This window comes from Littorina saxatilis, linkage group LG3 (genome assembly GCF_037325665.1).
Source record: "Littorina saxatilis isolate snail1 linkage group LG3, US_GU_Lsax_2.0, whole genome shotgun sequence".
NCBI lineage: Eukaryota > Metazoa > Mollusca > Gastropoda > Littorinimorpha > Littorinidae > Littorina > Littorina saxatilis.
The window spans coordinates 7,405,972-7,431,765 of NC_090247.1; the positions used below are offsets into that span (position 1 = coordinate 7,405,972).

Below are 25,794 nucleotides of genomic sequence, written 5' to 3' on the forward strand. Positions count from 1 at the left end.
TTTTCACAATGACCGTAGTCCGCCGCTCGTGCAAAACGCAGTAAAACTGACGAGACTGTTTAGCGCGGTAGTGGTTTCGCTGTGCTGCATAGCACGCTTTACTGTACCTCTCTTCGTTTCAACTTTCTGAGCGTGTTTTTAATCCAAACATATCATATCTATATGTTTTTGGAATCAGGAGCCGACTAGGAAGGAATAAGATGAAATTGTTTTTAAAACGATTTCGGAAATTTAATTTTAATCATAATTTTTATATTTTTAATTTTCAGAGCTTGTTTTTAATCCAAATATAACATATTTATATGTTTTTGGAATCAGAACATGATGAAGAAATAAAATAAAAGTAAATTTGGATCGTTTTATAAAAAACTAATTTTAATTACAATTTTCAGATTTGTAATGACCAAAGTCATTATTTAATTTGTATGCCTCCATGCTGAAATGCAATACCGAAGTCCGGCCTTCGTCGAAGATTGCTTGGCCAAAATTTCAATCAATTTGATTGAAAAATGAAGGTGTGACAGTGCCGCCTCAACTTTTACAAAAAGCCAGATGTTACGTCATAAAAGACATTTATCGAAAAAATGAAAAACGCGTCTGGGGATTTCATACCCAGGAACTCTCATGTAAAATGTCATAAAGATCGGTCCAGTAGTTTAGTCTGAATCGCTCTACACACACACACACACACACACACACACACACACACACACACACACACACACACACACACACACACACACACACACACACACACACACACCACGACCCTCGTCTCGATTCCCCCTCTATGTTAAAACATTTAGTCAAAACTTGACTAAATGTAAAAAGGGCGACATAGGACCCACGCAGAAAAATCTCACACACACACACACACACACACACACACACACACACACACACACACACACACACACACACACCCACACACAAATATAGAGTGCAGATCGAAGAAACATCAAGAAAGGAAAAGATTCATAGATTTAAGAAATGTACACCAAAATTTCTATTTCAGTGCATAGAGTTGAAATTATCACACCTGAATTTGTGAGGAAAGAAAAATGTACAGTCAAAAACACCACATGGATAATGGTTATCACAGACAACATTAGTGCACACCGACAAGCAACAATATTCCTTTATGCTTATTGCCTAAAAATCGAAGCACATACACTATTTTAAATTGAAACTAGCCTCCGCAAACTATACAGAACACATCTTGCCCTCAGTGGTGATGTCGACATTTTTGTTCAAAAAACACAACGAAAGGTTTTCTAGCGTAAACAACACACTCTAATTGGCACTGCCAATAAAACAATGCAAAGAATACTTACCATGTACATGTTTAATGAAGACACTTTCCTTCGTGAGTTTACTTAATTGTAAGACACCATAGACCCGTCTAGGCTTTTACATTGTTACAAGCTACATTCCACTTTGACACATACAAATTGACTTCAAAAGTCTGGTTGTTGTGTGTGTCTGTGAGTGTGTTAGCGTATGTGTGTGTCTGTAAGTGTGTGTGTGTGAGTGTGTGTGTGTGTGTGTGTGTGTGTGTGTGTGTGTGTGTGTGTGTGAGTGTGTTAATGTGTTTGTAAGTGTGTGTGTGTGTGTGTGTGTGAGTGTGTGTGTGAGAGTGTGTTAATGTGTCTGTAAGTGTGTGTGTGTGTGTGTGTGTTTTTGTGTGTGTGTTTTTGTGTACGTGTGTGTGTACGTGTGTGTGTGTGTGTGCATGTGTGTGTGGATGGCAACCTAAACTCTGGATGGCAACCTAATTGTGTGGATGGTCGCTACATTTAACACCGTTAAATTGACTTTTTTGACGGAAAGAATGTCATAACAATGTTCAAAATGACATTCTTTCCGTCCTCTATAGGCGACGAAATAGGTCAAATTTTGTGCATTTTTTAGTGCAAAATTCTTCGATGCCGGAGCGAGTACTGCACCCAGTGCTGTTGTAGTGCAAGTGCACTAGAAAGGCACTACACCCAGTGCCGCCTCTTAGGTAACCATCCACACTTTAGGTACGTGTGTGTGTGACTGTGTGTGTGTGACTGTGTGTCTGTCTGTCTGTCTGAATGTCTGTTTATCTCTGTCTGTCTGTATGTGTCTCTGTGTGTTTTGTTTATCTGTATGTGAGCCTGTGTATCTGTGTGTCAGTGTAGAGTTCGATTTTTATTTTCAAGTCTCAATCTTGTAACTGACACCTATATCGATCTCTGAAAATAATGAATGAAAAATTTCAACCCTGCACAGAAAGCAACGAAGATATAGATTTAATTGTGTGTATTTGTGACCCTCCACAACAGAATGAGTCGCATGTCACCTTTGCATGATTTTCAAATTTTTAACTTTTCCTAAAGAGTTGTTTATGCTCTATCCAGTGGTGAAAACCGTTTTAGAAAAGAGCGACAACTGTTTGAGTTATAAGCCTGTGACTAAGGGCACCCTCACACTGTTACCAGACACTCCCCGGACTTATATTAAGCCTAGCGCAGAACCGCGCGAGGTGACATGCGACTCATTTCGTGGTGGAGGGTCACAATTGTCCAAGTTTCAGGTTGCGCTTATCACATGTAAAAGCCTGGACAGAACCGTGTGGGTGTTCAGTATTGCTTAGGCCAACAAAAAAAAATAGGTCTGTTTACGGTAACCCGACCGACCCTATTTTTTTCGCGCGACCCTAGACTTTTTTTTGGCATTTGGGGAAAAAAAAAAAAAAAATCTTTTGTTTTTTTGGCAAAATAACGTAAAAATATGGTTTTTTGGGGAAAAAAAAAATCCCGACCGACCGACCCTATTTTTTGGGCCTATGTTACCGTAAACAGACCTTTTTTTTTTTTGGCCTTACATACATGGAAAGGAAGGTATCTTCAGGATTTCTTTTTCAACAGTTAGTTAGAGGAAGCAAAGAAAGCAAATGTATGTGATTCATGAAGCACAAAATACAACACCCACTAACCAACATCGGCACTAGAGGGGAACATACAATTAACAAAACCATGAAACAACTGGGGGAAAAAAACTAAAATCAATGTTACTTGCAAAAGCATGCGAAAATAAGAATATAAAAAATATCACACTCTCGCAAGGCCTACAGAACTTACCAATGCGATTTTGTGTCTGTTCATGATTGTCTACACAAGACATAACATGTCATTTGAATTACGTAAAAATAATATATCATGCTTATCACATCATAATGTACTGAACTCCTTTGCGAAAACACTTGATTCTTGCTGATGTAATAATGAACATTTTGATTATCTGCATAAAACATTATATTTCATTTGAATAACGTTACATAATTGCATACCAAATATGTTTTTGAAGAAATGCGCTTATTAAACCATAATGTTATGGAATACTCTGCCAAATCACTTTAACAACTGTAGTCCTTTCTACCATGTCATTTTCTTGGAATGTAACAGCTCTATTTCTTCTTTTTGTGCGATTGCTTGCCTTCATTTTTTTGTTTTGCCTCGTCATCTATGTCACTCGATAAACACCCAAGAGTTGAAACTGTAGTGTTGTGATTTCAAGCAGTGTCGTCTCCTTCGGTCAAATCATGTATGTTTTGTCTTTGTGCTTTATTTTATCACTTTAACAAATGCTTTTACAGCAGAGTGTCTGAATAAGACTTTACAAGCTGAATCATTTCTCAGATAGTTTAGGGTTTTTTAAACATAATTTATCCTACATACGTGAGAGAGACACTCGTGAGATAATAATCGTTCAAATCACACGTGTGTATATCATGTAAATGCGGTCATGTCAAGCAAGTCTGGCAGGGACCTGTTTTTGCAATACTTATGATGCCAAAGTCACCGAGACAAACGTCATTATAGAAGAAAAAAATTGCGCTTGCTAATTACCTTCGATGAATTTTATTTTTAGAACTAACACGTCACGCCACACTTTTAGGGTGACGTTTCTTTACTCCGACGTAATAGATTGCACGAGGCTTTAGAAGAGATCGAGGTTCCAAAACAAGCGTCTTCAAGCTAGCTGCCTCGACTGCAGGACATTTTCAGTAAAATACACGTAAGTACAGTATGTAGGATAAACAGAATACTACATGGATTGCTGTGTCGTACCAGATTTACACTCGTTGCTTTTTCAAATAGTGAACAGCTCGCTTTCGCTCGCAGTTCAATATTTTTAAAAACAACTCGTGTAAATCTGGTACGACACAGCAAGCCATGTAGTATTCTCTATATCTGTACTGATTTAGGAAAAAAAACAATGTTAACTTCTTTTCGAAGGAATTGCTAGTAAACACCAGCACTTATCACCAATAAACACCATAGGAATCCCCCGTCACCTCTTCCCTTTCCAATCCATGAAAAGCTTCAAAATCAAACATACCAGAGCTTTAAAGCATAATACAAACGCCCCAGTTATTTTCGCTGTAACCTCTTGTATGAGAATTGAACTGAAAAAGGGGTATTTGAAACAATTGAAGGAAAATAGTTTTAAATCAGACATATTTTAAATTAAAAAACAAAACAAAAATAACGGTGATGTAGTATACACGGTCTTATGACGTAAAAAAGAGGTCAGGAGATGTGACGTCAGCTTACCTCTACTGCTGGTGATGACACCAGACTTGTCATCGAATGTGGGACAGCAGGGCAGAGCTCGGAGCCACGAGTTCCTTGCCTCCTTCTTCATCACACAATAGAATATGAAGATCCACAAACCCTGTACAAAGAAAAACAGACAAAAACATACGCTTATACCAAAATCAACGATTGGCAACTCTTGATTTTCACACAGCTTTAGGGACACACAAACAGATCCATTTTAACATTTGAAGATCCACAAACCCTGTACAAAGAAAAAGAGGAAAACATACGCTTGTACTGAAGACAACGATTGGCAACTTTTGATTTTGACACACCTTTAAGGCGGTCTTTAATTGAGCCCGAAGTCGACTTCGCAAAGACTTCCCGAAGTCTTTTTTTCACAAACAACTCAGTGCTAAACCTCCGCGCGGCCAGCTTCGCCCAGTTAAGGACAGGCTTTAGGAACACGCAAAGAGATCCATTTCAGCATGTCTACTGAAGAATTCCTGCTCACCTGCAGTGAGTTGAAGATAGCAAAGAGGTAATAGAAGACCACGGCAGCCTGGGACACGGCCATGAAGCCGAAGACCCAAGTGAGACCGAGCAGGATGGCCACGCCGAGGGCTCCCCTCAGCTGCTGGGACACGGTGAAGGAGTCCGACTTGTTGAGCTTGCGGTCCTTCATGCCGATGATCTGACGGATGACCATGATGAAGGCGATGATGTTGATGAGGAGGATGAGGCCCACTGGACCCACGAAGGCTGCGTAGAAGGCAATGTCCTTCAGCCAACACCTGGAAGAGAACAGTAAAGTGAAGTGCAAATAGTCCAACTCTGGAAATCCATCTGTCAGGCTTGTATTGGTTGTGAAAGTGATAATACTCTTGCATTAGTTCATGTTGAAGCGAGCTTTACAAACGTGCTCCTTGTCTACGTGTTTCAGACACACCCCTCGCCAGTGACAGGCCAATAAAAGCAAGAGTATAGATCTAGAGCACAGGCACTCGTCAGGAGCGGGTCGGGATCAAAGTGGGCGGGGCCTGTGCGCTCTCAAGACTACTACTATTTACCAGTATAAACCATAAGAAAAGACGACCGTCCATCACAAGTGACATCCAAGACATAGGCCCCGCCCACCTCGTGACGAGAGCCTGTGGTCTAGAGTGATTCTTCCACAACCTAAACAAACCCGCCAGAGGTATTTCGGAACGTAGTCTGGTGTAATCGAACCATTATGTTCTGTGGTAGTACCAGCTTCATTTCATGTTTCAAGGATTACACCCATGAGAAGATATCGCCATCTTCCAGTAGGACGCCATGTATTCATTCATTCATTCTGTAACTTGTACATTTCGGTGGTTGGCAAATCAGTTATGAATCGAATGGAAGAATTGAAATAACTGGGAACAGCTAGTACGCACACAGTGTTAATACTTTGAATTACAATAAATTAACTGGAAACAACCAGTACACAAACCTCGTTGTCATACACACGTGACACAGCAAAAACGCTGACGGGTGTGCATACAAACGCAAATTTGAGGTGACATTTACAGGCATGCAATCAATGGATCAAAAGTAAAAATGTACAGTCAGAAAAGGCGTCACCACGGTAAATCAAAAGAAGAAAAAGAATTTATTTCATGCGAACGCTCGAACACTTACACTCCTGTGCCCAGGGGTCCATAGTTGTCAGTCTCATTGATGCCCAGGGTGACGATGATAATTAGCAGTGGGATACCTGTCCAATTAAACACAACATGGAATCAATATACATGGTGTTCTGTGTGAATACTTATTTTGTTTGAAACTGATACTTTACTTTGATATGTTTGAATCTGCATCGGCTACAATACTATTTGTTTATTTCTGTATGTATTTTAGCTTTATTAAATGTTTGTTTTTTAGACTGTTAGGCTCTTGTAAGTATCATAGGATTTGCATCGTAAAAATACCCTTATTATCATTAGTATTATTTTTAGAATAACATTACCACACAAACAAGCAACCCCCCACATAAACACTCTGATAACATTTTTAAGTATAAATAAGTCCATTCACTCAGGAGTGTTTAACATTTAGGATAGCGTTCGTTAAGATATTAAGTGTATTAAAATATAAGTTAAAAACCAATTAGCTGCTTGCATTTCAGTTATCTCGCTAAATCGTAGTAGGACTTAAACAGCATTGTGTATGAAATGCATGAGCTTTTGAAATATATTCGCCCTAAAATATAATGTCTTGAACAGAATGGGAACGCTGTGAGAAAGAGTTGATGAATAAGAAACGGACACAGACAGACAAAAAGGCACACGGGCAGAAAGGAAGTAAGTCCAAAGATGTGTATCAACAATCTATACAACTTTGGGGAATCTGAGGTGCCCTCGCAAGATACCCGTTCCGCATGCTCTTTGCTAAGCTTAAAAGTTCGCTTGCGAGAGCTTGGAATATTAAGAGGATCTATTTGTGACCCTCCACCACGGAATAAGTCACATGTCACCTTTGCATGATTTTCATATTTTTACATTTTCATACAGAGTTTTTTATGCTCTATCCAGTGGTGAAACCCGTTTTAGAAAAGAGCGAAAACTGTTTGAGTTATAAGCCTGTGACTAAGGTGACCCTCACACTGTTACCAGACATTCCCCGGACTTATATTAAGCCTAGCGCAGAACCGCGCGAGGTGACATGCGACTCTTTCGTGGTGGAGGGTCACATTTGTGGAAACTGATAGCTTTACCCCATCCGACGAGCGAGCACTTGAGGATGAAGTTAGTGTAGTACGTCTTGAAGACGAGCACCAGGGCAAGGTACATGTAGAAAGCCTCCACAGCCATCCAGCACAGAGAAGACAACAGCGAGAAGTGTAGCAGCACGGCGACAACCTGGAAGAACAGATAATTCAGTCACGTTACAGAGGATATCACACTGACATGGGCATTGAATTATCACATTATACAAAAGTTAATTGTGACATCTCTTTTAAGTAACAAAAATGGGCATTGAATGATCACATTTTTTAAACGTTAAATGTGACATCTCTTTTAAGTAACAAAAATGGGCATTGAATGATCACATTTTTTAAACGTTAAATGTGACATCTCTTTTAAGTAACAAAAATGGGCATTGAATGATCACATTATAAAAAAGTTAAATGTGACATCTCTTTTAAGTAACAAAAATGGGCATTGAATGATCACATTTTTTAAACGTTAAATATGACATCTCTTTTAAGTAACAAAAATGGGCATTGAATGATCACATTATAAAAAAGTTAAATGTGACATCTCTTTTAAGTAACAAAAATGGGCATTGAATGATCACATTATAAAAAAAGTTAAATGTGACATCTCTTTAAAGTAACAAAAATGGGCATTGAATGATCACATTATAAAAAAAGTTAAATGTGACATCTCTTTTAAGTAACAAAAATGGGCATTGAATGATCACATTATAAAAAAAGTTAAATGTGACATCTCTTTTAAGTAACAAAAATGGGCATTGAATTATCACATTTTTTAAACGTTAAATGTGACATCTCTACTAAGTACTGACGTTAGTAATTGCAGTATTCCAATGACCTATAACATCCATAAGAAAGAAGAATATAAAGGAAGAACGAAGCAAAGGCGATTTAAAATTCATGATAGCTCATGGGTACATGGGTCTAGGTAGTTGATTCCCTTCATATTCTTTCCCCCTAAATACAAGAAAATTGATGAAATGTTTGCATTATCTCGAACGCCTAAGACACATCGAATGAAAGAGCGATGATACGTTCATTAAAAATGGAGCCTCGATTCGCAAAGCCCATTACAACGATTACACAGAGAGTACATAAAAGTAACCCAGCACTATAACCGAAATAATTATAATAAAAAGATACAAAAAAGCCGAAAAGCAGATGTAAATGTGCTTCCACTTTTCTATGAAAAGACAGGCATCAAGGCATACAGAATATACTTAACATAATGGAGCATCCAGGCTATACGAGAATATCGTCGGCGTCTTGGCATGTTGGCGTAACTCAATTCTAGGTGACTGGGTGGCCGAGTGGTAACGCACTTGCGCTCGGAAGCGAGAGGTTGCGTGTTCGACCCTGGGTCAGGCCGCAATTTTCTCCCCCCTTTCCTAACCTAGGTGGTGGGTTCAAGTGCTAGTCTTTCGGATGAGACGAAAAACCGAGGTCCCTTCGTGTACACTACATTGGGGTGTGCACGTTAAAGATCCCACGATTGACAAAAGGGTCTTTCCTGTCAAAATTGTATAGGCATAGATAAAAATGTCCACCAAATACCCGTTTGACTTGGAATAAAGGCCGTGAAAGGTGAATGCTCGCCTAATAGGCTACTGAGCTTTACTGGCCGATGTGAATGCGTTATATATTGTGTGTAAAAAAGTCTGTTTGTCTGTCTGTCTGTAAAAAATTCCATTTCAAACGGCAGAAATTAATATGTAAGCGCCTAGGGCTATATCTAGATTAGGCGCATAAAAATGATCACAATAATAATAATAATAATTTTGATGTTTTTGTGCGTTAGACTAAGTAAATCATTTTCCATGAGAAATATCCTCTAAAATACGATGCACAATACATGTTTTAACATTCTTTTATCCTTCAATCCATACCAGGAACAAAAATAAACACTATTTCATAATTTATTTTTAAAAATCAGTTTCGGCCTTCGTTTGAAAAGCTGTCTGAAATTAGTTACGCCAAAACTCCATGACGACGCGATACATTGCAGCATGCATACTATACTCGATCAAATATACTTACTTTACAGCCGACCGTGTTTTCCAGTGCGTAAGGGTGCATTCCAGCCACAAACACCAGGTTGGACAGAGCCAGCGCAATGCACAGGTTGACCAAGATCTTAGAGGGATTGTCTCGGCGTAATTTCCTGCACGTGCAAAACTCCACAATGAAAACTGATCTCTTGAAGTTCCATTAGAAGCGACACTTAGGATTTAGAATCATTTGATGAATAAAATGACAAGAAAACAATAATAACATGAAATAAAATCAGTAATGAGTGTAAAACATTAGGTCGATGACTTTGCTTTCAGGTGAGAATTGATCTGGATAATAATACTTGTAACTGAAGTTTTTCAATGGACAGTTAACGCTGAGAAAACACCCTTAAGAGATGCCTACCGGCGATGAAAAATGTAGATAAGTCAAGAAATCAATATTTTAAATATGTGGTGAAGTATGTAGGCCTATTATGCATTCACATTCAATATCTGCTTGCTTTTAAATCTCAGCCCGTCTATATTATTTCACGGCTTTTTAGATTAAATTTAACCAAGAAAAGATCATGAAGAATTATATTTAACATAATGTATTCAAAGTAACAACTATGGCAGATCTGTGCACCCCTATAAACATTTTTGTGTTGAAGAAAAATACCGAACACCAGACATAAAAAAACGGGAAAGGAATAGGGTAAGGAAAACATAACTAAATCTGATCCTGTACAAAATACTACAATAAAAGACATGCAGAACGAGAAAAAAGGCGAGGGAACTGAAGCCAGTGGTAATTCAATGATACCAACCGTCCCACGTACAATATCGACCGTTACAGCCTTACACGGAATAAGAACATCTTTCGAAATAGACTCAACAACCCATCCACGTTCCGTGTAGAGTAGGCAGTTTGGGGCTGCTGAATTATCAGTCCATAGATTGACAAAAGCGTCAATTACGAAATTTGTTCAGCAAAATATTCCCATCCTGTACAAATTGCAGCTAGGCTGTTGATTAGATTTTTCTCAAGTTGGTGAACATGATCTTTTACGCACAAATAGGAAGGTATCTTTAAATAAATTACAATAAACCAGTGCCAGAACTGGTTAATTTCCTCCAGAGAAAAAAATAACAATCAAACAATTCAACAAACACAAACGAACAAGCAAAACAAAAACAAAAACAAAACAACAACAACAAAACAAAAAAACGGCACAAGGTAACAGAATGTCAAAATAAACTCAGTCAGTTCAAACATTGCACTGAGTATATAAAAGATGGATGAAGCGCATAAACAGTGGAAGACAGCTTATATTGATACACACAATATGGGTACAAAAACTGTACACAGGTTCTTCACACCAGAACCTTGAATTTTGGACAATTTAAACCCACACACTGGCTGCAAAATATGTCCTAGCACACTGGAATCGTAAACTTCCCACGGAATCATACATTTCCGTCGATTCTCAGAGGAACACAGATTGCTGACAATTTACAGAAACACAGCTACTGCGGCAAAGGAACATTGACAATACAACTGCAGTCATTGTAATGCAGACATACTGAGTAAAAAATATTCGCAGCGGGACAATAACTGCGGCAAAGGAACCATGACAAAACAACTGCAGACATGTTAATCCTTTCATACTCATTAGAGACAACTCGAAGCGGCACAGTGGCGGTGGACAATACACAGTGGCACAGTATCTGCAGTCTGTTTGCCATCGACACACAATTCGTTCACGGCTGAACAATGACACACGGGCTGCAAACATTTCACGATGACACATTGACTGCCGACAATTTTTCAACTGCCACTGACACACTGACACACCAACAGCACACAGTTCATTGTGACATCGAATGCTGCACAATGCCAGAAGAACTGCAGACACTTGACAATGCCACGATAACAGACAATCCACAATGCCACGACAGACAATGTTCACCCCCGCAGGTTGACTGCGCTGTCACGTGATGACTTCAGGGGACGTAACATTTAACAATGACAGATTACGGTGATACAACGGATATCAAAGACTTGACAACACACTGAAAGCAGACGGCACGTTGCACAGACAACTACTGACTACACCAACGACAAGGAACACAACTCAGCACGGCGACCTTTCTTTTCTGGTGGCATTGCAGTTGTGCCACGATCTGCCCAGCGTTCTCCTTGAGTGCAGTGTAAAGAAACACAGAGGTAGGAAACAATTAAAGCTGAAGAGGACCTATTTTGTCCAATTACCTATATTTTGACTAAAGGACGCGTCTACCTTTGAGTAGGTAGCCTGGATCGTGATACCCTGATGGGCGTCTGGCATTCCGTTTGTCAAATAATTATTTGGATACTTTTACATTGTTTATAAACAATTACTTATTTAGCACATGAGCTTCTAAATAATGATTATTTAGCTAAAACTGGTGAAAAAAAATGAAAAAGTATTCAAATAATTATTTGACAAACGGAATGCCATAATGTGGGTGTGCGTGTCCCAACAGTTCTCACCAAGTCTCCCACTGTGCAACCATATAAAATCCCCAGCTATCAACCAACTTCTCAGTCTACTTTCAGTGTCAGTCCTGTCAGTACAGTGCTCGAAATAAGCTTTCATTGTGGCTTTATTTTTGATAGACCAGGCCTGAAAGTGGCGAGTATTTTACTCGCCATGGCGAGTAGAAACATGTAACTGGCGAGTAGACATGTTTATCTACTCGCAAAACGCGAGTAAAGTTGCTGAAACAAATTGTTGGTTTGGCTAGTAAAGTTTGCTATCTGGCTATCAAGGTGTGCAGTCAGACTGAGAAATTGTTTAAGGCCAAAAAAAATAGTATGTTTACGGTATCCCGACCGACCCTATCTTTTTGCGCGACCCTAGACTTTTTTTTGGCATTTGAGAAATAAAATTAAAAAATCTGTTTTTTGGCAAAATAACTTAAAAATATGTTTGTTTGCCTATGTTACCGTAAACAGACTTTGTTTTGGCCTAACAGCTCGGGTTTTCAGTGGGAGAATTGTTGCAGTCAGTTGGGACACACGCACATCAATGGACACTATACCGGCTTATAAAATACAGACTCGGGTTTTATGGTTTGCTCTTCTTCGTCCATACGTTAATTAAGTGGTAAAAATGAATACTTTTCAGCTTTAAGCAATTGTCTACTTGGCAGGATAAGCTGGAGGGTAGTGCAGAGAGAAAAAAGGGGTACATTGTATCTTCATATCTAAGAGGGAGAAGCGACGTTGTGCTATCTCCAACTGCATCTATAGTGCACGTGGTATGTCTGTTTTATCTTATTGTTCTACTTAAAGCACAAAGTGTTTGTCTACAAAATAGATTTTATACAAAGAAATGAATATATCTGGCCACTAGCTCAGAATAGTGATATGCTCGGGGGATACAGACATACAGACAGATTATCTGATGTGCATTTCATAAAAGACTAAAGAGAAATAGATAACTTGAGCTGAAAAGAAAGACCCAAAGTAGGAATAAAGTAACTGCAAAGTATATTTCATAAAACTGACGAAAACATAAAATAGACACATTGTTCAAATTGAAAAACAAAACGAAACATTCGCAGGTCACAATATACACTTCAAAGGGCACATCATTTGCCAAGAATCTATATACACGGAGAATATTCCGGCCTTCGAACACAATGTCAATAAATGTTAACCCAATTCCAGGGGCAAGGTTAACAGCATCAGTTGAAGGTTAATTGCAAAAATGTGTTGATTATCCCCCACCTGGGTAATATAATAATGTATCCCACATTAAATGTAATATTTCCAAAATACCCCGATGCAAGTATTAAAACAGTTTTCGGGTTTCATGAAGCGTTATACGGATGCGATACGATATTGGGCTTTTTATATCGTGACGAGCGAAAAGATAAAAGCAATTTGAATCAACTTAGACATACTGCTCCGTCAGTGACCAAGAGCCATACGAATTCCTGCAACGGTAAGTCGACACATTTCAAAATCCTGATACAAGATCTGTATTCATAATAATGTGATCATCAGATAGTGTGAAAGCACAACGATGGCTTGACAAAATTGCATGAAAGCATGTGATTTCGGTGTTTCAAGTTGTAAAAGCATTAAGAAGAAAAACTACTGCCCTGAGATTTAAAAATCTGTTTGTACAAAAAAAATAACGCAAGGCAGCACACGACTGTTATACGAATTACAATTTTTCAGATGTCCAAGGCTTAAAGCTCTTAACTTTTTTCCTGAAGGATAAGTTTTGAAATGTATTTACACAGCCATGGGCAATGAATTGAGTTCTGCAAATCCCGTCCTTGTTCTTTATACGACAGAAGAGAGTTACACAAGAATAAACGCGTTACACTGTGCTGTAGGCAGTAAAGTTGTCCAGACATTATTTAAGTTGCCTAAAAATGAGACATTCTCTCACTTTAGATTTGCTACTGCCTTGAACCACTTCAATTATTACTTGGCGAATAAAAAAGAAATCTTAATCTTTATTTTCGTTCTTTTCCCCTCAGGTTGTGTCCATATTACCATTCTAGAGAGTTGATTTTCAACCTCAAAAACGTATTCTGACCAGCTTGTGAGAGAGTTTCGAATGCACGCGCTAAAAACTAAAAACTATAATTTCTCCTCCACCATTCTTTCTCTCTATATATATCTGGTGAGTGCGACGAACTGCCTGAAAAAGCATGCAATAAATAAGCATACAGGCACAAGTATAAATATTCAATTTGGTTAACTGCGCCGAGAAAACTGGTATCATGAGACATGGACCTGCATATATGTACAAGTATTAAAGGGCCCAACCTCATGATACAAAAGTTTGTTGTCTAGAACTATTACCGGCCATGCGTTTGATCGGAGCCCGATTCATGTGTGGATCTTCTCGAAGACATTGGACTATTGGACCGTCGACAGAAAAGTGTCAGCAACATAAATACATAAGTTCGACTAGTTTTACTACTTAGAGAAAGAAACACATTAGGTATAAAATAAAATAAATAAAAACTCATGTGTGTATGTTGTTGGTGAGATTTAACTGGATAAACAGTCGACAGAAAAGCATGAGACACATACAGAGACAAGTTGAAGGCTTGCTTTTACTACATGTACTTAATAAAAGAAACGCATTTAGACCTCAACGTGGCAGCCTTGTGGATAAAATAAGGTTTTGTCTGTTTGGTTGGTTGGTTGGTTGTTTGTATGTTTGGTTGGTTGTTTGGTTGGCTGGATGGTTAGTTGTTTGCTTGTCTGTTTACTCACCACTTGCTAGTTAGACCTTCATCTATATGTCAAGATATTCTGCATTTTTATTAGAAACGCTGCTGTTGCTGCTTTAACTTTTTCGTTTCCATCAACCTTGGTCTAACTTAAACACTTGTGCATAACTATCTATTGGCACACAGCTTGACAATGGCAACGATGGTTCCCTCCCCTAGCACAGTCAGGACGTTAAAAGCATCCTTTCAATAAAAAACTGCTTCCCTTTGTCTTATTGTCCTTACATAGTAAACACATAAAACGGAAAAGGCAAGAACCACCCTCCTCTAAATTTGATTTTCACTTTCTAGCAATTTGATAATTAAACCTGCAAGTGTGTGTTGTAATTTGCAATCGAAGTAACAGCATTCAAGCAAAAAGAAAAAGAAAAAAAAGAAAAAACAAGAAGAAAAAAGAAAGAAAAAAAGAAAAAAAAAGAAAAAGAAAAAGAAAATAGAAAAAAAAGAAAAAAGAAGAAGAAAAAAAAGAAAAAAAAGAAAAAAAGAAGAAAAAAAAAGCATTCAATAGTACAATTACAACATCCAAGAAATATGAACAAAATATAATCATCAAACAGATCCAAAACTTCATGATTAGAACTGAAAACGATGAGAGATTTAGAAACCAATCACAACAAGGCTGCCATTTACTCACAAAAAGAGCGCTTGCATTCATTCAAATCTAGCGGGAACACATAGGAAATGTATATTATGGTGCTTATAGTGTAGTTTCAGGTTTCAGGTAGTTACAAAAGAAAATTAATCTAGAAAAAAAGATTTAGGAGAGAAAGACAGAAAAAAAATCACTCCACATGAGGTAAAATCCAATAGGCGAAACAAAGTGGTGCTTATTGTGCAGAACTTTAAAGTGTGTATACCTCAACAACAACAAACACAAACAGAGAAGAGAGGGTAACTCGAAAGAATGACCAAACCTTAGGTGTCATTTTTGCTCAAAACCAGTGGCTGAGAATGACCTGAAAAGTATGTTTACTTTTTGCACAACAACAATGGGTGAGCCAACACATCAATAAGGTGCCAGATTGTACTTACTTGAACAAGCAGTAAGTAAGAAGCGTCAGAATCAAAGCTAGCAGCGAGATCCCACAACCAATGTATGAGATGATGGACAAAATCTTGCTGTCTGTTTCACTCAGGCTAGCCCCCTCGTTGAACACATCCTGTCCAAAGATAAAAGATCAATCATGATGCACATTTTTAATAGTTTTGAAGTGACATAAACCAGTCAATTACAAGAGAGGTATGTACAGCTCCTTTACAAGAGATGAAAATACGAAATTAAAGAGACCTGAAAGGATCAGTACGCTATACTTCTAGGATTGAAAGTTTATGTTTTGCATAGCATTGAGTCCTGTCCCAGAAAAGCAACCAAAAATATAGAAAACATTGAAAAAATATAAGGATTACTAAGTCATTTAATGTTTGATTATGTTCTTGAAGTTTTATTATTTTTTATTACTTGTCTTGGAGGTAAAGCATGGAAAAAAATATGATGAACAGTTTCCGATTTGCACAGATTTAAAAATTTTTACTCGAAGGCAAAGCATAAGAAAACAAGACCGGGTATTTTACAGAACGGTTTAGCTTTTTTCTTCAAATCTAATCTTATTTTTATCCATTTACTTGGACGTTAAGCAAAGAAAATTAGTCAAAACTTGACTAAATGTAAAAAGATGATTACCATAAGCAGGGCAAAGTTGGTCAGATGGTCGCATTGACAAGTGGTCACATTTTCGTTGCTCAGCGAGTCATTCTTCCTGCAGCCTCTTTGGGACCAATCAACAGCTTCCACGTCCCAGAATACACAGCGAGGGTTGGTCGAGTTCTGAAATAGGATGGACTTGTTAGAAACAAAACACAAGTTGTATGTTTTGTAATGTATCTCTTTCACCAGTGATTTACCAGAATCGTTGCTGGTTTTTTTTAGAATCATTGCTGTTTTAGTTCAGAATCATTGCTGTTTTAGTTCAGAATCATTGCTGTTTTAGTTCAGAATCATTGCTGTTTTAGTTCAGAATCATTGCTGTTTTAGTTCAGAATCTTTGCTGTTTTAGTTCAGAAGTAATAGAGAATTCAATCAACGTGTGCCTATAAATTTGCGAATTTCCAAGAACGTCCTGACATTGCTTATTGTATTAATGAATCAGCAAGCAAAAATAAACACTTCAGATTTCTGAATATGAAAACAAAATGGTACAACACTTAAAATTATATCTGATGACTAAATAAAGTCATGCCATACTCAATTTGGTATTCATTGATATGTGTGAGATTGCACAGCAAATAATGTTATGTTGTATTGTTTTGTATTTCTTGTTCCCCAATCATTGTAGAGCGCCTTGAGCAGGGTTAAACCCTGGATACATGCGCTATTTAAATATTATGCATTATTATTATTATTATTATTATTACTCATTTAGCCAGAGTTTACCTCGTTATCGTGAACGAGGGTAAAGGTGACGGGATCTGTAAGGTTGACGACGTCACGACCCACAACAGAAGCAGCCATCACGTGACTGTTGACCTTCGCGACGAACTTTGGGTCCTCTGAGCCATCTGAGGCAACCGTTCCTCCTGATGCTCCTCCAGACTGTCTGATAGCCTGAAAAGGAATTACGATCTTCATTTGAATGTTGTCGAGCAAAGGTAAACAGAACACAAAGAGGAACACCTTTTCTGAGAGTAAACAAAATTAATTATGATGTAACAAAAAGCTGAATGTTTACGGCAAAAACGAGAAGAGATACAATAGTTATAGTTATTGAATAGAAGCTACATAGCATTAAAAAAGGTATTATAATGAAATGTTACATGTTAAACCAGCAGTTTATTTGTCGTGCAATCGGTGGGGAAAAGTCTGCTGTCCTAGAATGAAAGACAGAATGTCAAAGTACTTCTGGGTGGCAGAGGGAAAAGACCCACCTATACCCCTTAACTTTCTGCAGTATGGAAATAATACTCAAAGCCATTTCAGGTTTTACGAGGCCTCAGTGTACAGCTTGAGTTTTTGTTCTAATTATTTGCATATTATATTGTTTCATAATACTTATTTTGAATAACATCTTGTTAAAATCAAGAATTAGGTTCTGACAGAGAGATACGAGAACAAACCTCAAACACTTTTTCGTTCTGGTGCACAGTCATGGCTACTCGGGAACCAGATGCTGACGTCATCAGACTGCGCGGCAAAACGAGGCTGCTGACGCCTTCAGGAGGTGTGCCTTCATTGGATCTAATAGTCACCTGAATTTCACACAACAGAATCATCATTGTAAGTGTATAACGAATGCCCTAACGTGATAAAAATCGACGTAACTTACCTTACTTTTCATCTAGAAATGTACTTTTACTTTGCGTCTGTATTCACAAGAGTTCCAGACATACTACAGGTAATAACAGTTCACAATCACCGCCAAATGTTTCCTTCCATTCTGAAGAATCCATTCACGATTCAAATCTTGCTAACACTTGTGCCTTGCCCCAAAGTGTTCACAAGTGTAATTGTCACACTCACATTCACGTGCCCGAAATATGCATTGCAGTATAACACTCACATCCCCAGATTTGCATATATCTTGGACATGTTCAAAGCATTAACCGGTTTAACACACGGACATCCTCTCTTTTGCAACTATCTTGGACATTCCAAAGCATAAACCCATTTCCTCACAATCTCATCCCCAGTTTTGCAAACATCTTGGATATATATTCCAAATGAATACACCAATGAATTATGCCCTCAGTTTTTAATTAAGCATAATAACATCACCATGCTATTGTTCTCCCATTTAAGACACAAGCGGTTACAAAGACGCATCACACTCACATCGCCCTTTGCAAACGCCCCATCGTCCATAGCATCTGCCGTAAGTGTCAGGCCTTGGAAGCTATCCTGTCTGACAGACTGTGCTGCCACCACCAGGTTAGCGCCAGACAGCACCAGCTGACCGTCAGACTGCAGCACTCCCTCCTCCGAGATCTTGTCTGCCGCTGTCAGCAATCTGGACAACGAGTTATGGCAATTGCAGGCAATGCATCATGAACATCATCATCATCATTATCATCATCATCATCATAATCATGCTTGCACTCTCCCGGTGCAGAGCACTAGCAGTGTTTTTATTGTGTATTGATGTTTTAGATTTTTATGTCATTTTCATTCATTTGAGGGGGTGTCTGTTGACAAATTGCATTTGCATATTGATTGATTGATTGAGGATTTCAATCCCAAAAATCGCAATCTTCATCAGCTCTTCTATGAGCTTCTCCAATTATTTAAACAAAAAATGGTATCCAACATCTGGATAAACAACAACAAAAACAACATCAACAAACCCTTAACTCACTCACCTGCTAGCAGACTTGCCCATCTTGTTGGCCTCCTCGAGCACGCTGGGTTCAGCGTCCACCAAATTATTTAGCACATTGACGGTGGCCTGCAGCGCCGCTGGGTTGGTCATCGTATAGGACCTGGCCAAGACCTTGTCCACCGTATCCATGGCGATAGTGACGTCAGTAGCGCTCAGCTTGGATCCGTCCATGCTCAGCCTGCTCAGCTGGTCCAGAACAGTGTTTAGGTTGCCTGAGAGAGACATAAGAGGAGGTATTGTAAAGCAGGTGGGTACATTTTGTTTATAATATAAGATACTTGAAGGTCCATTGACAAGAGAATAGATGGTAATGGTAATAGAAATTTCAAAAATGTAGGAACAAAGAAAAGTGTTAAAACAATTTTTTTGTAACTTACTTGAAAGTAAGGTGTTACATTGAAAGAAATGATGCAGGGCGTTTGAGACAGATTGTACCCTGGCTGACATCCCTCCTTGTTGTTGGTGTTAATGTGCCATGCAGTGTTCCATTTCTGTGTGCCCTGCCTGTATCTTTGCCCACCAACCATCCCCTCGCCCTCCCCACCACCCTACATACCCCTATCCCGACGTCAAAAAACACCTCTTAAAACCCGAATGTGTCTATTAACTATGCTTTTGATACATCAGTTTCATTTAAAGTCTAACAGTAGATGTGAACCTTGGACTTCTAAACTCAAAAATAGCAAGATCTAGATCAGCACTTTTCAGGACGTGTACGGAACGTGTACGAGTAACGTCATCAAATCTAGTTTTGACGTCAGGCGTTTGCCAAGATCTGCAGTCTTGGTGGGAGCATAATGCATGAACATTGGAGAAAAAAAGTGAGTCACGGGTGAAGCAATATCTACACGTACGCGTACAGGTCTTTGCTACACGTTCGATCATCTAGAACACTGTCATGTCTGTCTGCAGTCATTTTACCAAATCTCGCAGAAAGCTGACCCTTTTAGAACAAGGAAAGAAGTTGTACTTACCGGGTGTTATATCTGTGTTATTGAGCTCCGCCAGGAGCCGTGTTGTGTTGCTGGTAGCCTGTTTGCACGCGTCCACGTGAGGCACTCCCCACTGAGCCACGCCATTGGTAAGGTTATTCAAACTACACAGAGAAAAAAACAGTGTGTTGTCTTCTTAAACACTCATTCCTTCTTGTGTAAACGACTCGGCTCACCATCTCAGATTTACCTGGGCTTTTACATATAAGGCTACCCCGCCCTGAACCATGCATGGCGTACCATCCAGAGACTCGTCCATAACAGACAGGAGTTGAGGTCTTTCGTTGCTGCCTTCCATGCCAACCGGCATAACGAGCAGTAAGTATAAGCAATCCCGCCCCGAGGACACATACCAAAAACAACATCCTGACTGCTGCTTGTGCAGAGTTGGACTGTTTCAATGAATTGATTTCTGAAAAGCCACTGGTCTGTTGTTGTTGTTGTTGTTGTTGTTTTTGTTTTTTTGTTTTTTGTTTTTTTTTAATTTGCCAAGCACATCATTGTGGGGCTTTTAATAAAAAAAATTCAGGCATCCGTCTACAACGTATCATCATTCATCCTTCAACATTTACACAATACTGAAATATCTCAACGCTAATTCATATCCTAACATCACATTTATATGGTCTGTTGTTGTTGTTTTTGCAAGCACACACATTTGATGTTTCTAACTGTGCCATATGTGACCCTCCACCACGAAATGAGTCGCATTTCATCTCGCGCGGTTCTGCGCTAGGCTTAATATAAGTCCGGGGAGTGTCTGGTAACAGTGTGAGGGTCACCTTAGTCACAGGCTTATAACTCATCGCTTATCGATCTTTTCTAAAACGGTTTTCACCACTGGATAGAGCATAAAAAACTCTTTAGGAAAATGTAAATAATTTATATGACAATCATGCAAAGGTGACATGCGACTCATTCCGTGGTGGAGGGTCAGAAGCGCAAAGAGCATAATTGTAAAGTTATGATGTTGCGCTTTTAAATGCTCATTTATTATTATTATTATTTAAGTTATTGAGACATCCCAGTGCACTAAGGGATTTATAGAGCAAATCGAGAAAATTCATTATTGAACGAAGCGCATAGCGCTGAGTTCAATAATTATTTTCGAGATTTGCTCTATAAATCCCTTAGTGCACTGGGATTGTTTCAATAACGATATTGTCAGTACCGCCATAGAAAAAAGAAGATTCCAAACGCACATTTTGCAATGCGCATTTGAATAGGCATAACTGTGTGGTCAGGTCGTGCACAGTAAAGATCTACTTTTGTGTGGGGTGTCTCAAGTGTGTCGTGCTTTCGTCACACGCATTTTAATTTCTGTTGGTAAATTCCAGTGTAGCGTTAATCTGAACAGTGATGATCTTTCAGAGAGACCTCATTTGAACTCGGAGAAAGGCTCTTCATTATTTGCGATTCGAAACCTCCAGTCGAGCTTCGACGGATTGACTATGCGGAGTGACTCCCCTTGAATTGACTCAAAGCGGGACTCGACGGTTCGCACATTTTCAAAACAAATGTGGCACATTTCTCGTGTTCTATCTTCGCTCATCGGGGAGTCTGATACTAAACATGAACGGTAAGAATGCTCTGAACCCTACACGTATTATATCCCCATCGTTTTTTCGTTCACATTTGTCCAACATGTTAATTTGCTGAGCGGGGTTAATGTCGTCTGCTAGGCTACCTGCCAACCTGGGCAATGGAACGACTGCAGTCTGCACTGAGTCTGTACGCATGAGGCAGGCTGCTAATAAATCTTATATATGGTAAGAACGTTCTGAACCTTACACGTTTTCGATTACGATTGTTCTTGCTTTGAAATAATAATTCTGAAACCATTCATTTACTGAACTGATGTAGTCGTATTTCTGTGTTGTCTGCTACAGAGTCGATCGAGTCAGTCTTCCAAACTGGTCTAGCTGGTACGTTATCGGAATAACACTTGTGTTTTCTGTTAGCCGCTGGGAATTGTATACTAACTCATCATTTGGTAATGTGGATGATAAGCTACATGCCACTAACACGGCATATGAGAAGAATCTATGCAAGTCGGCGAAAATTAGATGAAACACAGCGGCTTCTATTTTTTTAGATCACTGGCACTGGCACAGGCACATGCAATCTGTCAGAAAAAAAACCCACTTCTGCTTTAATTGAGAAGCAGGGAATTTATGGTCATTTGGTATTGTGGAGAATATAAGCTACATGTCATTAATTAATTCTGAGGATGAGAGCACAGTCTTGCTTAGGCAAAGGGCGCAAGAATACGCTCTGTGGAAAAGTTAGCGCACTCCAAGAGTGCGCTAACAGTTTTAGCGCATCGCCATTAGCCAATCAACTGGTTCACATCAGTCATGTGACACCAGTACTTACTGACAATTATTATTATTATTATTATTATTATTATTATTATTATTTAAGTTATTGAGACATCCCAGTGCACTAAGGGATTTATAGAGCAAATCGAGAAAATTCATTATTGAACGAAGCGCATAGCGCTGAGTTCAATAATTATTTTCGAGATTTGCTCTATAAATCCCTTAGTGCACTGGGATTGTTTCAATAACGATATTGTCAGTACCGCCATAGAAAAAAGAAGATTCCAAACGCACATTTTGCAATGCGCATTTGAATAGGCATAACTGTGTGGTCAGGTCGTGCACAGTAAAGATCTACTTTTGTGTGGGGTGTCTCAAGTGTGTCGTGCTTTCGTCACACGCATTTTAATTTCTGTTGGTAAATTCCAGTGTAGCGTTAATCTGAACAGTGATGATCTTTCAGAGAGACCTCATTTGAACTCGGAGAAAGGCTCTTCATTATTTGCGATTCGAAACCTCCAGTCGAGCTTCGACGGATTGACTATGCGGAGTGACTCCCCTTGAATTGACTCAAAGCGGGACTCGACGGTTCGCACATTTTCAAAACAAATGTGGCACATTTCTCGTGTTCTATCTTCGCTCATCGGGGAGTCTGATACTAAACATGAACGGTAAGAATGCTCTGAACCCTACACGTATTATATCCCCATCGTTTTTTCGTTCACATTTGTCCAACATGTTAATTTGCTGAGCGGGGTTAATGTCGTCTGCTAGGCTACCTGCCAACCTGGGCAATGGAACGACTGCAGTCTGCACTGAGTCTGTACGCATGAGGCAGGCTGCTAATAAATCTTATATATGGTAAGAACGTTCTGAACCTTACACGTTTTCGATTACGATTGTTCTTGCTTTGAAATAATAATTCTGAAACCATTCATTTACTGAACTGATGTAGTCGTATTTCTGTGTTGTCTGCTACAGAGTCGATCGAGTCAGTCTTCCAAACTGGTCTAGCTGGTACGTTATCGGAATAACACTTGTGTTTTCTGTTAGCCGCTGGGAATTGTATACTAACTCATCATTTGGTAATGTGGATGATAAGCTACATGCCACTAACACGGCATATGAGAAGAATCTATGCAAGTCGGCGAAAATTAGATGAAACACAGCGGCTTCTATTTTTTTAGATCACTGGCACTGGCACAGGCACATGCAATCTGTCAGAAAAAAACCCACTTCTGCTTTAATTGAGAAGCAGGGAATTTATGGTCATTTGGTATTGTGGAGAATATAAGCTACATGTCATTAATTAATTCTGAGGATGAGAGCACAGTCTTGCTTAGGCAAAGGGCGCAAGAATACGCTCTGTGGAAAAGTTAGCGCACTCCAAGAGTGCGCTAACAGTTTTAGCGCATCGCCATTAGCCAATCAACTGGTTCACATCAGTCATGTGACACCAGTACTTACTGACAATTATTATTATTATTATTATTATTATTATTATTATTATTTAAGTTATTGAGACATCCCAGTGCACTAAGGGATTTATAGAGCAAATCGAGAAAATTCATTATTGAACGAAGCGCATAGCGCTGAGTTCAATAATTATTTTCGAGATTTGCTCTATAAATCCCTTAGTGCACTGGGATTGTTTCAATAACGATATTGTCAGTACCGCCATAGAAAAAAGAAGATTCCAAACGCACATTTTGCAATGCGCATTTGAATAGGCATAACTGTGTGGTCAGGTCGTGCACAGTAAAGATCTACTTTTGTGTGGGGTGTCTCAAGTGTGTCGTGCTTTCGTCACACGCATTTTAATTTCTGTTGGTAAATTCCAGTGTAGCGTTAATCTGAACAGTGATGATCTTTCAGAGAGACCTCATTTGAACTCGGAGAAAGGCTCTTCATTATTTGCGATTCGAAACCTCCAGTCGAGCTTCGACGGATTGACTATGCGGAGTGACTCCCCTTGAATTGACTCAAAGCGGGACTCGACGGTTCGCACATTTTCAAAACAAATGTGGCACATTTCTCGTGTTCTATCTTCGCTCATCGGGGAGTCTGATACTAAACATGAACGGTAAGAATGCTCTGAACCCTACACGTATTATATCCCCATCGTTTTTTCGTTCACATTTGCCCAACATGTTAATTTGCTGAGCGGGGTTAATGTCGTCTGCTAGGCTACCTGCCAACCTGGGCAATGGAACGACTGCAGTCTGCACTGAGTCTGTACGCATGAGGCAGGCTGCTAATAAATCTTATATATGGTAAGAACGTTCTGAACCTTACACGTTTTCGATTACGATTGTTCTTGCTTTGAAATAATAATTCTGAAACCATTCATTTACTGAACTGATGTAGTCGTATTTCTGTGTTGTCTGCTACAGAGTCGATCGAGTCAGTCTTCCAAACTGGTCTAGCTGGTACGTTATCGGAATAACACTTGTGTTTTCTGTTAGCCGCTGGGAATTGTATACTAACTCATCATTTGGTAATGTGGATGATAAGCTACATGCCACTAACACGGCATATGAGAAGAATCTATGCAAGTCGGCGAAAATTAGATGAAACACAGCGGCTTCTATTTTTTTAGATCACTGGCACTGGCACAGGCACATGCAATCTGTCAGAAAAAAAACCCACTTCTGCTTTAATTGTAAAGCATGGAATTTATGGTCATTTGGTATTGTGGAGAATATAAGCTACATGTCATTAATTAATTCTGAGGATGAGAGCACAGTCTTGCTTAGGCAAAGGGCGCAAGAATACGCTCTGTGGAAAAGTTAGCGCACTCCAAGAGTGCGCTAACAGTTTTAGCGCATCGCCATTAGCCAATCAACTGGTTCACATCAGTCATGTGACACCAGTACTTACTGACAATTATTATTATTATTATTATTATTATTATTATTATATCCCATTGATAGCTAGATTCTCCAAACTGAATGGGTGGAAAGCGGTTTATTTTTTTCAGAAACTCAGCAGCCTGCAGGGTTATGGGGAAATAATTAATCTCTAAATCACTATTTTCACCAAAATCAGTGCAATCTTTAACTGGTTCTCAAGGCTACTAATCAGGCATCTCAACCGCTTGAAACGATACAATAATCATGCAGAGAGAAAACAATGGCAACCAATTAAACCTATAAGCTTACATTTTCTTTCACAAAATGTCACCCATATCTAACTATGGAGCCAGCAAGAATACTTTTGCCGAGAACTTTAACAAGCATCCAATGAAACAATCTTAGCACTTAAACTTAGTGTTTTTCTTGTGTACGCCATCCCATCAGCCATCACACGTATGGCCCGACTTTCGATGAGATTTGTTTGTTTGTTTGTTTGCTTAACGCCCAGCCGACCACGAAGGGCCATATCAGGGCGGTGCTGCTTTGACATATAACGTGCGCCACACACAAGACAGAAGTCGCAGCACAGGCTTCATGTCTCACCCAGTCACATTATGCTGACACCGGACCAACCAGTCCTAGCACTAACC

General features: G+C 39.1%; 1 protein-coding gene across 6 annotated transcripts in view; it reads right to left on the reverse strand.

The window, feature by feature from the left end:
• The window catches only part of LOC138961517 (adhesion G-protein coupled receptor G6-like), a 437,302-nt gene that overhangs the window by 332,167 nt on the left and 79,341 nt on the right, over window positions 1-25,794 (reverse strand). For 3 of the 6 annotated variants that reach the window (XM_070333170.1, XM_070333171.1, XM_070333175.1), the window contains exons 14-27: window positions 19,951-20,072; window positions 18,957-19,188; window positions 18,433-18,607; window positions 17,718-17,849; window positions 17,038-17,208; window positions 16,288-16,431; window positions 15,639-15,766; window positions 14,170-14,226; window positions 9,349-9,472; window positions 7,309-7,453; window positions 6,234-6,309; window positions 5,083-5,362; window positions 4,584-4,704; window positions 3,108-3,137 (exon numbers count right to left, since the gene is read on the reverse strand). In XM_070333170.1, coding sequence (XP_070189271.1) covers window positions 3,108-3,137; window positions 4,584-4,704; window positions 5,083-5,362; window positions 6,234-6,309; window positions 7,309-7,453; window positions 9,349-9,472; window positions 14,170-14,226; window positions 15,639-15,766; window positions 16,288-16,431; window positions 17,038-17,208; window positions 17,718-17,849; window positions 18,433-18,607; window positions 18,957-19,188; window positions 19,951-20,072 — 1,937 coding nt within the window. Of the gene's footprint in view, window positions 1-3,107; window positions 3,138-4,583; window positions 4,705-5,082; window positions 5,363-6,233; window positions 6,310-7,308; window positions 7,454-9,348; window positions 9,473-13,253; window positions 13,287-14,169; window positions 14,227-15,638; window positions 15,767-16,287; window positions 16,432-17,037; window positions 17,209-17,717; window positions 17,850-18,432; window positions 18,608-18,956; window positions 19,189-19,950; window positions 20,073-25,794 lie in introns of all 6 variants that reach the window. The other 3 variants (XM_070333172.1, XM_070333173.1, XM_070333174.1) reach the window with 3 other exon arrangements.